Source organism: Mytilus edulis, chromosome 1 (genome assembly GCF_963676685.1).
Source record: "Mytilus edulis chromosome 1, xbMytEdul2.2, whole genome shotgun sequence".
NCBI lineage: Eukaryota > Metazoa > Mollusca > Bivalvia > Mytilida > Mytilidae > Mytilus > Mytilus edulis.
Genome location: NC_092344.1, coordinates 73,587,557 through 73,602,725, shown reverse-complemented (window position 1 = coordinate 73,602,725; position 15,169 = coordinate 73,587,557). Strand labels below are relative to the sequence as shown.

The 15,169-nt window shown below is 32.1% G+C and overlaps 1 protein-coding gene across 1 annotated transcript in view; it reads left to right on the top strand.

The window, feature by feature from the left end:
• Positions 1-6,961: 6,961 nt before the first annotated feature.
• Positions 6,962-15,169, top strand: part of LOC139489706 (uncharacterized) — a 35,576-nt gene continuing 27,368 nt past the window's right edge. The window contains exons 1-5 of the mRNA XM_071276440.1: positions 6,962-7,048; positions 8,061-8,157; positions 12,101-12,310; positions 13,657-13,881; positions 14,206-14,406. Coding sequence (XP_071132541.1) covers positions 8,103-8,157; positions 12,101-12,310; positions 13,657-13,881; positions 14,206-14,406 — 691 coding nt within the window. The 5' untranslated portion in view covers positions 6,962-7,048; positions 8,061-8,102. The remainder of the gene's footprint in view (positions 7,049-8,060; positions 8,158-12,100; positions 12,311-13,656; positions 13,882-14,205; positions 14,407-15,169) is intronic.

The window sequence follows — 15,169 nt, the reverse complement described above, 5'->3', positions numbered from 1 at the left end:
GTTTTTTCTATGGTCGGGTTGTTGTCTCTTTGACACATTCCCTATTTCCATTCTCAATTTTATATTATTAAGGATAAAGTATACTTTTGATAAGATTTGTGTGCATTTGGGGATTACTTTCTGTTTCCGTTTGAGCTCCGCCTTTGCTTACAATTGCGAATATTTCAGAATAAATAGCATTCTCTTTCACTATTCCACCGAATGGCAATTTAATGAATGATTTAATTCAGTTTGCCAAATTGCATCAAGACTCACACATTTAGTTTCTTTTGTAAGAAACAAATTGGGGGGAGGGGGAATGATTTGTGTGCGATGGATTTACTTTCCGTATAGATCTATAGTATATTTCATAGAAATGCAGCGTAAATAATTTCATAGGTATTTTACCTGATTCCCATTTTCCTTCAAGTCTTTGAGCATCCAGCACAACGTATATTTTTGAACATGTTATTACGTGTGAAATAAGTACTTTTAATCTTTAGATTTACTATATTTCTGCATTTTGATCTGTATATTGTTAACGTTCAAGGACTAAGTGCGTATGCGTAATAAAACGGACTCATCCTGCTCGAAAATAATAGTTAGGTAAATAAATAAGAATACTCTTCCTAATTTACGTGAGCTAAGCTCTAATTGAATGCACGCAAATTAAAAACTGTGCGCAAACGTAAAGATTTTTGCGCGCAAATGTAATGTAAATGCTCGCAAGTCTAATTTACCGGTTTCTCGGTATACGATAGAGAAATGTTTTATGGATAGAACAATTGAATTTTGACCGAAATTCTTTAATAAGCTTCCATAATACACAGTCAGTACATACATAGCAAAATAAAACACACACACAAAGCAAGGGAAGAGCGCTTTTATTGCTGTTCTTCATCTCAAAATCACAGTGAGGCCTTTAACATGGAGCAAAAGAACTCTCACCTCACTACAAATTTAAGACGGCTTTAGCGGAATTCTTTGCAAAAATAATGTTGATAGACTTTTAAGGTGTAACACCCCCTAATCGGGCTCGTTCAAAAAAGAACACACTGGAAAACAGTACATATTTAAAACAAAATAGTTCCTACCAATAAGTCATGTAGGTGTAAATCTTAAACAATGGGGCATATATTTTAATAATTTAATTTTGGATGTAACGCGTCTTCTGATTTGCTGACGTTATTTTATTATCAGCCCATAGACATAATTACGTCATGTGACCGTGACGTCATCAACGTTTTTTCATGTTTTTCTACGATTTAAAATGGAATTTAGAATTAAATTATAAGAAATGACTGTAATATTTTTTCTGTCTATTCAAAATAACATAAAAAAAATGTGGTGCACACTGTTAAATAACCCGCTACGCGCGTTATTCAGTGTGCACCAAATTTTTTATGTTATTTCTTCACAGACAGAAAAAACATTACAGTCATTCCTTAAGTAATTAAGGTATCGGATGAAAGGTGAAGGACTGGTGATCCTGGTACATGTACGTAGAACCCACAAAATTCTGAGATTGTTTCAATTTGTGAAGACCGACATTTTATTGTTAAACCACCTGCTGTTGATTTTTTTAGAAAAAGTCATGGTTGTTATACGGAATTTACTCCCATAAACTCTCTTGGAGTGATGTTGGTTTTTATCTGACACAAGAATGATGGGGAAAGGTTGAGGTTTTTGGTTGTTTATAAATGTTTAATTATATAAGGATAGAAAACAGAACTGATTTTGCTGTAAGACACCTAGTCGGTTTGGTATTGTAAGACAATCAGATCTAATGGTATTGGACGATTATTATGAGCCTTATTCACCAACAAAAGAGAACCGGAATGAGTCATGGAAATCAATTATTTGCTTAACCAATTAAAAATATAAATAACCTGTCCATATAATTAAATAATGAGTTGAACGTATTCGAAGCATCAGATCTTTAGCGATCCTTGTCGCGATTTTTCAAAAAGCGGTACACGATGTTTCACGATCCATAAAATCATTTTTTTGTAAATATTTCCATTTCTTTTAAAAAAAAATAACTGTAATAACCATGATTCGAATCATTAAAATGGATTGACATTTTTTAAAGAAAAGTGTTTAGTCATTCGAATTATGAAAAAACCATTTTGTTTGTTTACATATTTAATGTCATTGAACTTTTAAAACTTGATTTTTATCAGATACTGCAGGGGCCGTATGCATAAAACATCTTAACTTAAGTATTCCTTAAACTTAGATTTCACTAAGAATTTCCTTAGTTAAGTAAAATTCTTAAGTGGTATGCATAAACTTACTTAAGTCTTCACTTAACTAAGGAATACTTAAATCGGAACCTTTCTCTAGTTACCGTATATATATTATCATCACATGTACTCATCCGTGTAAAAGTTTGTTATGATTATTTAAATTTATTGATCAACGCATGCTTTTATTTAAAGAGCTGGCGTTAATTGATATTGGTATGTAAAACAATTCAATAGAACGTAACATAGTATAATGATGAACAATTGGCGCATATAAGACAACGCTTTTTAAGGTTGATATATTTCGGTAATCCAAAACTTTCTTCTACTTAATCTTTAATTATCTTTCATGGGCGTAATATTTTCTGGAAACAACAATGTGTTTTAAACTCTAACAAAACATGATCACGGTTTCAGTGGCGTAGCACAAGACTGAGTGTAGCATTGTAAGCACGTGGTAATAAATAAATTTACAAAACACTTTTTTGAATAAAATGTTTACTAATCGTTCAACTTATTATGCACTGCCATCTCCCTTTCCAGACCCCTTTCTTACATTTGCTTATGGTTTAGAAAAAATCTATTTTGATGTTAAATTAACATTTTTATCACTTCCCTTTTACAACAAAAAAAGGGGGCGGGTACAATTTTTTTTCCAGAAATCCATATACAAACTAAGGCATTTTTCAAAACTCCTACAGTCTTTACTAAAACAAATTATTACAGTAAGTATATTCTCAACATCTTAACGTACTTAGCAATATTTTCGAAACCGCAATATATCTCACTGAATATATAAGGATATCGATGAAAAAATAATTTAATACGAGTACGGTATCATAAATACCTTATATAAACGTGGAATTCCATGGGGTGTAGAATTAGGGACTGCTGACTGCCTTAACAGTGATTCTAAACAATCAACCTAATTGTTGCAACAAAATAGAGGTCCATGCTTCCCCATTCCCCCTTATGAAAAAAATCCACCTCTGGGTAGTTCTTAAAACTTTTCGATTTTGTCCCTGTAAGTGAAAAAATATTAGGTCATGCCCTACATCTTTAGAATAAAACTAAATTGAAAATTCAAATGACACCCCCCCCCCCCTAAAACAAATTTAAAAAAAAAACCACACACACATAAATAAAATGTGGTTTTGTATGCTCTCTCTCTTCATTCCTTAATTCGGTTTTAACTTACGGTGAGACAATTGACACCGCGCGGTGTATTTAACAATTTAAAAAAGAAAACGTGCATACGTACCGGTTTAACAAAAGAAAAAAAGTTACCATGAATTACATGAGTGTAAAAACTGAGTACTTTTCGGTATACATAACAACGAGATTGGGAAATAGTATATATAACTACCCAAATGTTATCTCTTGATTTGTTATTAATACGTGATTTGAAGAAAATTACGATGATCGTTAATATTTAGCAATAAATAAACGAATAATTAGTATTTTATTACTGATATAGTTATTTAATCAATTAAATTGAAGGTAACCTATTAATGTTCTGCCAAAAACGCATACTTTCGACTGATTTTTAACTATTTTTGAAAATTTAAGGTAGCTCTATAGGTACCTTAGACTTAAGTGTTATCTTAGGCGTTTCCTTAGTATAAGGAGTTTTATGCATACCACTTAAGTTTTGTGGGCGTGACTTAAAACAACTAAGATTATACTTAGGAAATACTTAGTTTAAGATTTTTTATGCATACCACTTAGATAAAAAGGGCGGAGTTTCCTTAACTTAAGTGTTTACTAAGGAAAATCTTAACTTAAGTAGCTTTATGCATACGGGCCCTGATCATTATGTTGAACCATTATGACTGACAGTTTTGGAAATTTGTCCGTATAATTCATTATATTAGATTAAGTAGTTGATATTGCATATGTCTTCTCGATAAGATTGAATTCTCGATACTTATGTACCAGAGTTTTCACGATTCAATCGTAATACTTGTCCACTGTTAAGTATTCTTTCACGATCTTTTTTCTCTCGATAGAGCTTTCTTACAAATTGACGAAAGGTACGAACGAACGTAAAGGGAGCGCGTATTTCATTTCCACAATAACAATTTAGAGTCTTTGTTTTTTTCCGGTAAAACAGAATGCTTTTCTAAATCGAATTTATCTTTCAAAAATAAGCATATCGAAAGTAATACACGCTTTTAATATAAGAAAACAAAGAAAAATAGAGTCTAATACACTTACAATGTACGTCCGATACGTTACTTACGTAAACCACGAGTACACACATTTTCGCGGGAATAGTTTAAGCACGAGTTTCACGATTAAAATTTAAATGGCATTATTGACGTACATAAGTCTAAATTAACGGCAAGATTCACATTTTTTTTAATTTTTATAGTACACTATCAGTAAATTGTCAACGTGGAATTTCGAGATTTGCAAAACAATGATGCTACAATGTTTTGAAAAAGGTATGTGAAATAAATCTAGAAAAAACAGATTTTGTAATATCTTAAATGTTAAAAAAGGTAATGTTATTTTGAAGAGTGGGGGAAGGGGGGTTGAAACACTTTTTTTTTTTTAGTTTTGAGGGGCATTTTTTTCTTCTGACTACCCTGTATTTAGGATATTTTAAAGAGTTATCTCTTTCCACCTGGTGGTATTGTACTGTAGCCTGTAGCCGCCTTTCAAACATCTCGAAATCCTATATATCTCAAGAAAAATCTTATTTAATAAGTGTCGATGCATGTAGGGTAATGGTTCCATGGCTTTAATTTAAATGTCGTCAAAATAAAGGATCCCTAAAACGAGTCTAACGTATGATTCGTCAAGCGTACGTACCTTTCGTCAATTTGTAAGAAAGCTCTATTATAACGAATGCCACCTGTGTTGTACAAAGTCATTTAATTGATATATGGATTTTTTTTTTTAAATTTGCAGTCAAATGTAAAGATTACTGTTTTGTTCAAATAATATTTTTTTTAGTTTGGTTTTCGATACAGTATCTCACTATTAATTGAAACACATGTAACAGCCAAAATTAACAATTTAAATTCATGTTACTTTCACACTTTAATTTCAAACATATTAAATCATACAAATACAACTAATATCTCTTTAAAATGTAGTTCAGGGAGCATCAGCTGGTAGTGCCAACTTTTCTGGTATTTTGCCAAGCATATTTGTAAGATTCTAGTCCTCATTATGCTTCGAATACAGCATTGCGGCACATAATGTAGTGATCATATATATTTTGTTCCTCCATTGTTCAGTGTTAGAATAGTGTGTTAGGTTTCTGTGTAATTTTGGGCTAATGGGCTAAAGGGTCTCAGCTTTTTATTCCATTATTAAACATTTGTTATTTCTTAATGTACATTTTTATAATATTATTACGTATATCTATATGTTTTTGTTTACCATTTTATCAACGGATGTTTTTTTCCTGAATATATATACATAGTGACTGTCATTTAGATCCTCCGTACACCCTCTGGGCATTGTGGCACATCTTGTTATCTACATTTTGTTTCATTATTGATAAGCGTTCGAATAAGGATGGATTAAAAGTACTGTTCACAACCATGTTGTTATAGTACATGTACATAGACTATACTTTTTGATCTTCATTTCAAATTTTCAATTATTGATTTGTAATTTTTATAAATTATGTATAGAAACTATATGTATAAATTTCATTCATCACTTCATTTTTTAATAACGTTTACAGTTCGAATGTCAAATCAAATGCATCACGTTGTTTGTTTATAGTGACACACATCTACTCTCCTTATCAATATAGTCGATATATGTTTCACCATCAACATCGAAGTCTACATTTTTTTTGTACGTGTAAGTAACTCCTAAAGGATTGACAACAAGTTCAGCTATTTCTTTGCGGCAATGCATTGCGTTTTGTTTTGTTACATCGGATAATGCATCTATCTTGCAGTCTGCTTTGGAATTTGTGTAGTTGTGCTGTTTTAACTGTAAGCTCTAAAATGTTTAACAGTAGTCGACTGATGACATTAAAGTATATTGGATACAACTACATTCGTATTTGATCAATCTTTCTGCCAGGACATCCAAAAACTTCAGCAGTTTTAGCAACGACATGTTGACGTATTCCTGCCTGCAAACTTCTAACGGCCTGGTTCAGATTTGTATTGCTCAGTCTGAGCAATGTGGAAATGCAACATGTATTTCTAATTAAAGTATTAAAAGATTAACATGAAGAAAATAAACTACAAAAATATGCATTGGTGACAACGTCGCTTTTAGAAATTGGTGCGACATAAATTATCCGGTATGTTCAATTACCCCATTCTAGTTATAAATAGGTAATGAATTTTTCAAAGCATAAAAAGCATAAAAAGCAAAAACATAACAAAATTGCGCTTTAAAGCATTTCTAAAGTCCTCGAGTATTTTACTAATTTGAAAATTATTCATCTGGGTCATTGAGGAATTTAGATTTTCGGGAAAAAAGTGAAAATCATTTTTTAATGACATTTGTGAACGAACTACATACAAACATGTAACTCCGTTTGGTATTGGAGACATACTCTCATCAATTTAAAAAAAAAATATTTTTAAGTGTTTGTTTTAAAATTAGATAAAGAAAATTCTCACACACGACGAGGAAGAGTTTATTATTAGGTTTATGAAACTCTCAAGTGTTTCGCAAAATGTAATTGATAAAAATCTTCCAGTTTCCCTTCAAATTTTCAGTAAATATATAGATTTCTATCAAAAAGTGTCTCACCTAATCAAGTGGTTCTTGTAGTAGTTAAAATATTATCTTGTGACTTTATTTATCTAATACGTGATGATAAAGTATCTGGATGCCAGGTAAATAATCAATTAAACATCTTTGATTAAGTCAATTTAAGAAAATAAATATTGTTATTAAATAATCTGAATAGGCTTTTGAGGTTATAAATTAAATATATAGTTAATATCAAAGAGTGCAGTTTCTGTCTCGGAACATTTATTTATAGAATTACATTTTTGGGGTTTGGTTTAGGTTTGGGTTTTGTTTTGGGGGAGGGGTCTATTCCAACGTAGGAAATGAACAATAGAAGTAAAAAGAATATCTAGTCCAACAATTCAAATAACGTGAGTATTATAATGCAAATAAAAATTATTAAATTTTAAGTGAAAGTGAAATTGACGAGTCAGAAACTAATGTTACCGAGGCATGCTTGACGTACCAGGATATGTAACTAGAGGCTCTGGAGAGCCTTTGTTGCTCATCTGATTCTATTTTGGTATTGTAAATCATGTAAAAATAAATTAAAAATTATGACAGATACCCAAATTATGATTGAGGCCAAATTTGGTTTAATTTTGGCCCCGCAATTAAAGAAAAAATCATAGTGGCCATTTGAACAGTAAATCTGCAACAAAGAATCAACATTTAATCAGCACCTCACGAGGAACATTCATGTCATGTTTGGTTTTATTCCATTTAGTGGTTCTCTAAAAGAAGACATATGTATGTATTTGTCCTGTCCAGAGTCCGCCCCATAAGATCAGAGTATTTTTTTAACTGTGTAGTATATCTGATGTAGTTAATGCACACCTTTGCTATGCATTATCCAGATTATAGCACAGCAAGAACAAAGAAAGTTTACCCATTGCATGTGTTAACATTTAGATTATGTATGGAATTGACGAGTACTAGTTTATCGAACGATATTACCGATCATGTAAAAGGTTAATCAAAACTTATATCATAGGCATGCACACTATTTTTTTCTCAACTTCTTGTATATAATATCAATCTTGAAGTAGTAAAAAACCCATACCCATTACATATATCATTATTGCATAGTTTTATTACATACTTTTTTATTAGCAGATAGTACGTTTTGGTAGCACGTGCGTGATTAGATTTGGTACTATGTTATGTCTGTTACTTCTACACGTGGCTGTCGTGTTGACTGTTACAGCACAACGTAAGTTTTTATTATATTGTAAAATATAAACACTTAATACATGTTTCTTGTTTTCACGCAAACGTAACAAATCGATGAATGAAGAAGTTTAAGAAAAGACCCGCTTTTTAAAATAGAATCGGTCTTCAGCACAGAGAGAAAATCCTGAACACGGAGACGGGATTCAGCTGGACACTAAATGAAAATAATTTTTATGTATAATATAAAAAAGAAGATGTGGTATGATTGCCAATGAGACAACTGTCCACAAGAGACCAAAATGATACAGACATTAACAACTATAGGTCACCGTACGGCCTTCAACAATGAGCAAAGCCCATACCGCTTATTCAGCTATAAAAGGCCCCGATAATACAATGTAAAACAATTCAAACGAGAAAACTAACGGCCTTATTTATATAAAAAAATGAAGGAAAAACATATATGTAACACATACAAATGTAAACAAACGACAACCACTGAATTACAGGCTCCTGACTTGGGACAGACACATACTTAAATAATGTGGCGGGGTTAAACATGTTAGCGGGATCCTAACCCTCCCCTAACCTGGGACAGTGGTATAACAGTACAACATAAGAACGAACTATAAAAATCAGTTGAAAAAGGCTCAACTCATCAGATGGACAAAAATACCAGTGGACGTGGCCGGGTACTTGTACATCCCGACAAAAAAAGACAGTAGGAACAGATCTGAGAGTACTCACGGTTATCTGACTGCTAGTTCAAAGCCACTAACAACCAATAAAACAAATCATGCATCTAAGACTAAGAACTAAGATAAGTTCAGCGTAAATGGTTGTCACACTAAACTCCGAGATATATAAGTAAAAAAGAAAAAAAACCCAACATATACGACTAACCAAGACAAACAAGCGCAAAAACAAGCGGTAGGGTTAATTAACATGTTTCTTTTTGTAATCATACGTTCTATAGATTGTATGCGACTCCGGTATGCATTTTTGTACATGCCTATACATGTATACATCAATTCATTGAAAAACTGATTTTATTTATATTTACGGTTTATATTAGTTGATCTATAATGTATACATTACAGACAATTGTTGTGTTCTTTTGACAATTTATTGTATTTTTCATTTTTCTGCACTGATTAAATGAAATTATGTTAGATTATTTAACTAAAACTGTGATGAGATAATTAAGGCTATGCATTTTCTCCTTGACAGCATCTATGTAAGTCTAGGCACTACAGTTTACCTAAGCATTCCTGTGTCAACCAATTGTGCTTCATTAATAGTAGAACTGTGTTACCACACTTTTATGAATTTAAAGTTAAGCGTTACATTGATGATATTTTGGCTTTAAATGATAAAAAATTTCTGAAATTGAGACGGAACTATTTAACCTACTACATACAGCGAATTTTTTTGCCCTTCTACGGTGTGCATACACTTGATACATGTATGTCACGACTTGCTCGCTTAGCCTGTGTATGTGGTTGCGTTTTAGATTTCAATGATAGACTGGTAACTATTAATTCAAGGATTGTGTCACCACATATAAATTGTACGTTAGTACTTTTTTGTAAGATTGTTAGATCGGTACTTTGTGTTTCTAGCTTTTTGTTTGTTTACTTTATACTATGTGTCCACTGAAGAGACAATCCTTTCCAATGGATGTATACCGTTTGATCTTAGGTTGTACTGTTACACTACTATATTAAGTAAGGATGTGGCTCAGCTTTGACAAACTTGTTTACTCTTCCTAACTATCGGTATGGGTTTTGCTCATTAGCAAAGGTCTTACTGTAACCTAGCTATAATTGCAAACATCATTGTCTTTGGTCTTTGGTGTGAAATTGTTTTAGTGGCAATCATAAGCATTCCATCTCCTTATTCATAGAAAAAATATACAAATAAATAAAAGTAGAATTTGGTATAATCACAGGTCTGTCATGTACAAAGTGTCTCTGTGTTATTTTGATTTAACGTTTTTGATTTCTGATTTGTAAGAAGTGGCCAATTTAAAGATTCCTTGATTGTTGTTTGACGTACGTACAGTGACAAGTATGTCATGCAAATTCAGAACGAGAACAAATTATTAATAAATTAAATAGATAGAATATGTAAGGTTCAGTGGAAAGAGGGGCAGGAAATTTGAAATATCACAAGAAGAAAAAAAGACGTTATATGGTAGCTATAGGTAAACGAACAAATTATGTTTTTGAACAGACTCATCAAAGTTTTGTTTTAAAATCTTTTTGACATCGAAAGAAAGAGTGGAAGCTTTCAGATGTACATTTTCAGAATACATTTAAATAAATGTATTACAGCTACATCGAAAGGAAAGTAGTATATCTGACCTAATAATGACTTCACGTTTCAGCTAAAAAGCAAGCTAACCAAAGATATTACCTTTGCCTACACACTCAATGAAATCGGCTGTACATTTCATATTCCCCATTCCACTTGGCGAAATCATAAATTTCTAAAATACATAAATATAGTTTGTCGTAAATGAAGCAAAAATCATGCTAGAATTTGATATTGTGTGTGCCTCATGAGCGGGAGACCCATGCTTTTGTAACATCGTAAGAACATCTTCTGCACTTAAACCAGCACCATAGATTACCAGATCATCGGACAATATAAGCTTAATAAAATATAGCCTTTGGTTGTTGATTGCCGCTTTTCATCATGGAATTCAGCATTTATACATAGACAATAACTGTTTAGTGTCTTTACATATCAGCTGTATTTGTACGAGGCTAGGAAACAAGGTGTATGGAAGCTTTTAGCGATATTTAAAGATTCTTATTGCTCTAAACAAATGTTTGAAAACAAACAGAAGGTATACAAGGAATCGCTAATTCGCAATTGATACGTCATTGGAAAAGCGACTGCAATACACACGCAGGTTCATACAATACTCAGTCCGGCAGTGGGTGGAGCTTTAAAGCGATATCTGTATACTATACAGATACAGCATAGCAATATCTGTAGAGCTGTATCTGTATAGTAGAACACCCAATTGCAGGATAAATATACAATATTAGGTCAATGAAAGAAAAATATAAACTTTTTTGTATGAGGCTGAGAAACTGTGTAGGGCGAGGTTCTATCGAGCCCTTCCACAGTTTTGAGCCGAGTACAAAAAGTTAATATTTTTCTGACATTGACTTAATTTTTTTTTTCTACTGAAACTTAAATTAATACATTGATAGCTGGTTAGAGTGGAACACCCATTTTAAACTTATTTTCATCCCTTGATTTAAAACCCCTTACTGTAGAAAAGGTGCTTCATGATAAAATTGACATTGCACAGATTATAACTGTGTTCCTTTATTTAGGAAATAAACACAACTAGTTGCAGTATAAATGTATATATCTATGCAATTGGGGATTGCTCATAGTTAAAGGGCGTACGGTGACCTATAGTTGTTGATTTCTGTTTCATTTTGTCTATTGTGGAGATTTGTCTCATTGGCAATCATACAACATTTTTGTTTATATATATGTAAATGTGTTCATATGAATGTATTAAGGAGTTTTGAGGTATACATTAACGAGACGGCCTTACGACTTTAAACTAATAATATATCTAAGGATGAACATACAGTCTTAGATAATAAACAGAAGTTAATATTTCAGGCTCAAACACGTACCGATTTGATAACATTTGTAAACAAATTTAAAGGAAACAATACAAATCTGCAATCATTCACACCAAACTCTCCAAATAACGAAATAATTAAGATATAATATACGAAAACTTCGAGGTTCCTGTGTTTTGACAGCAGGTATGTTATGTATTGCTAGGTTCACGGTGAACTGCAATACTTTTCAGATATTACCCAGTTTGATAAATCAAAGTGTACGAATATTTAAATACTCTCACGCTTGGACTATTTTATTTTTATTAACATTCAAAATGATTTAAGGGAATATTTTTGAATTAATAGTTATTTTGTTTGTTCTAGAGAACCTTGCTCGATTTGGTATTGCTACACAGAGTTCCCTATATGGTATTGCTGGTTCACAAAATGCAGTTAACCCACCTATATCAAATGAATGGGGTTATACAAAATGTACACACACATCGCCTAATCAAACTCCAGCTTGGTGGATGTTTAATATTTCGTATGGAACTGTATTTATCACAGATATTACTATATACTATAGAAAAGGCTGTATGTATACATAAAACTACTTTTACTCATATTTTTATGGTGTTGATAATAAACTCATCATAGATACCAGGATTAAAATTTTATATATACACCAGTGACGCTCGAATCAAAAAATGTAAAAAAGACCAACAAAGTAATAAGTTAAAGAGCATTGGGGACCGAAAAGTCCTAAAAGTAAACATGTTTAAACAATAATAGGAGATGTGGTAGGATTATAAATGATACACAGTTGAAGTGGTTTAAGCAATTGTAGGCAACTTAAAGCCTATAACAATGAACAAAACCCTTAAAGAATAGTTGACTATAAAAGACCCAGACATGGAAAATATGAAACCATTCAATTGAGAAAACTTACGGTTTAATGAATAACAAAACAAATTAAGAAACATCAAAATGACAGATATGAACGAACGACATTGAAAGAATCTGGCTCTTGACTTTGGAAAGGCACACATAGAATGTGGGATGGTTGAACATGTTTGAAAGACAAACCTTGGACAGTGGTGTAACAGTACACCATAAGAACAAACTATATAAACATCTTTTCGATACAAAGCAGAAACACATGTGACAAAAACACAGACCGGACAATATATTTATATATTCCCAAAACAAAAAATAAAAGACGCTAATAAAATTGAGAACGAAAATGGGGAATATGTTAGTACAGATCTGAGAATACTCGTAGTTACTGAAAGTTATTTCAAAAACAATAACAACTATTTAACACATTCAACTTCCAATAGATTTAAAGATTTAATAAAAGTATGGTAATTGTAACCTCGATTTTAGAATACATTTATTTAAAGAATTAACAATTAGGTTTACCCGGATCGGATCTAAATATTCAGGCTTGGTAAACAACGTCATCGTAAATTTCAAGAAATACCCTTTTTTCATATATTAATAAACAGGCGAATTTTGTGAAGAATATTGTAGAAACATAAATTTCGATTTAAACACGTACATTTTATGATAGAACGTAACCCCGTTATAGTTCTGATCTGGTGTCTTGTATAAAACGTGTATGGCACGACATATATATATATAATACATACATTAATGTGGAGAATATGTATATATTATTACAGTTGAAAGACGGATGGATGGATTTAAATTGTATGTGTCTAATTCATCGACCACTCCCCCTTCTGCCTCTGATCTCTGCTACAAGGATCGTCGGTCGTCCTTATCCAGCTATTATGGGCATAGTTCATTGTTGAAGGCCGTAATGTGACCTACAGATTGTTAATTTCTGTGTCATTTGGACTCTTGTTGATAGTTGTCCCATTGGCAATCATACCACATCTTCTTTTTTTTTATTGTACTGTATAATATTCTTCTAGTTGCAAGACGGATGCATGGATTTAAACTGTATGTGTCTAATTCATCGACAACTCCCCCTTCTGCCTCTGATCTCTGCTACAAGGATCCTCTAGGTGGTCCTTATCCAGCTGTTATTCAAACTATTCCATGCAATCAACTTGGACAATATGTAATTTATTATGATGATGTACCGGGACCAAGGGAAACTGGGAGTATTATTGATCTATGTTATGTTTCCATTAATGGTAAGTTATATATTATTGTGTATAGAAGGTTTGAATTCTCCAAAACAATAATGGTATACATGTATGAGTGAGGTATATGTCAAACCAAAAGTTTAATATAAAATGATAGAAAATGTTATTATTGATATTTAAAGTTGATTGGTTTGCTTTATTGTTCAAAGAACACCGTTTAAGATAGAGGGCTTGTTTTAAGAATTTTCCGCCTATGGACTATGTTTTTTACAAGAAGGACATTCATTAAATATTTACAACAATCAACGTCAAATCAACTCGTATCATTAACGTTTAATAACTCAATATTTTCAGTATTTAAACATATTTTAGGTTGTCAGAAGACATTTTGGGGAAGTAACTGTGCTAAGTTCTGTAGAGAAACATGTATAGACCAACATTGCTATCCTGAAACTGGTTTGTGTGTATGGGGATGTAACACTAAAAACTGTTTGAATGATATGTGCGATAAATATACTTCAATTTGTACTTACGGTTGTAAGAAAACACGAACTGGAATTTATTGCAACAAATGTAAGTAATTTAAAAAAAAAACCACTTCGACATCACATAGCACTCTTACGATAGAAGAGATTATTTCAGCTTCCAAATTGTGAATTGTCCATTTCTATGTAGCAACACTCCAGCAGCGCCTGCATGCACAGTATATATCTCCTAGTTGATACGATATTATAGGGCTTGTATTTCCTATCAAAATTTCCTTTATAGAGAGCTGCTGCTCACAAGGGATATAAAACCAAGAGATCCAAGTAGAGAATTTAAAATCATCTATTCGTATGTTTTACGGAAGCCATCACGAGTTGGTTGACTGTGATTTGTGTACTGTTGTTTGTCTGTTTGTCCTTTTCATTTTTAGCCATGGCGTTGTCAGTTTATTTTCGACTTATGAGAATATATTGAAATATCTTGAACCTAAATTAATAGAAACATTAACCTGTACTGTATCATAGAATTTCGTGCAAGTTACTGCTCCTAATCCAGACAGAAGCATTCCCGAATCTCAAACCATGATTTTGATTGCTTCGGTTTAAGCAGAGCTTTTCATCCATCTTAATGCTGCATTATTATATAGTTATTAAATTGATGGAAATGAAAAACATTGATTTTTTTAAAGTAAAACAAAAACCACCAATAATTTTATATTCTTATTTCTTGTACTAACTATTAAAATAATTGAAGTAGTTATTCTTTAAAACCATTATTAACAGATCCAACTGCGGCAGATATTTTCACTTGTATCTATAGATGACTAAATTTGAGACAAACACACAATACC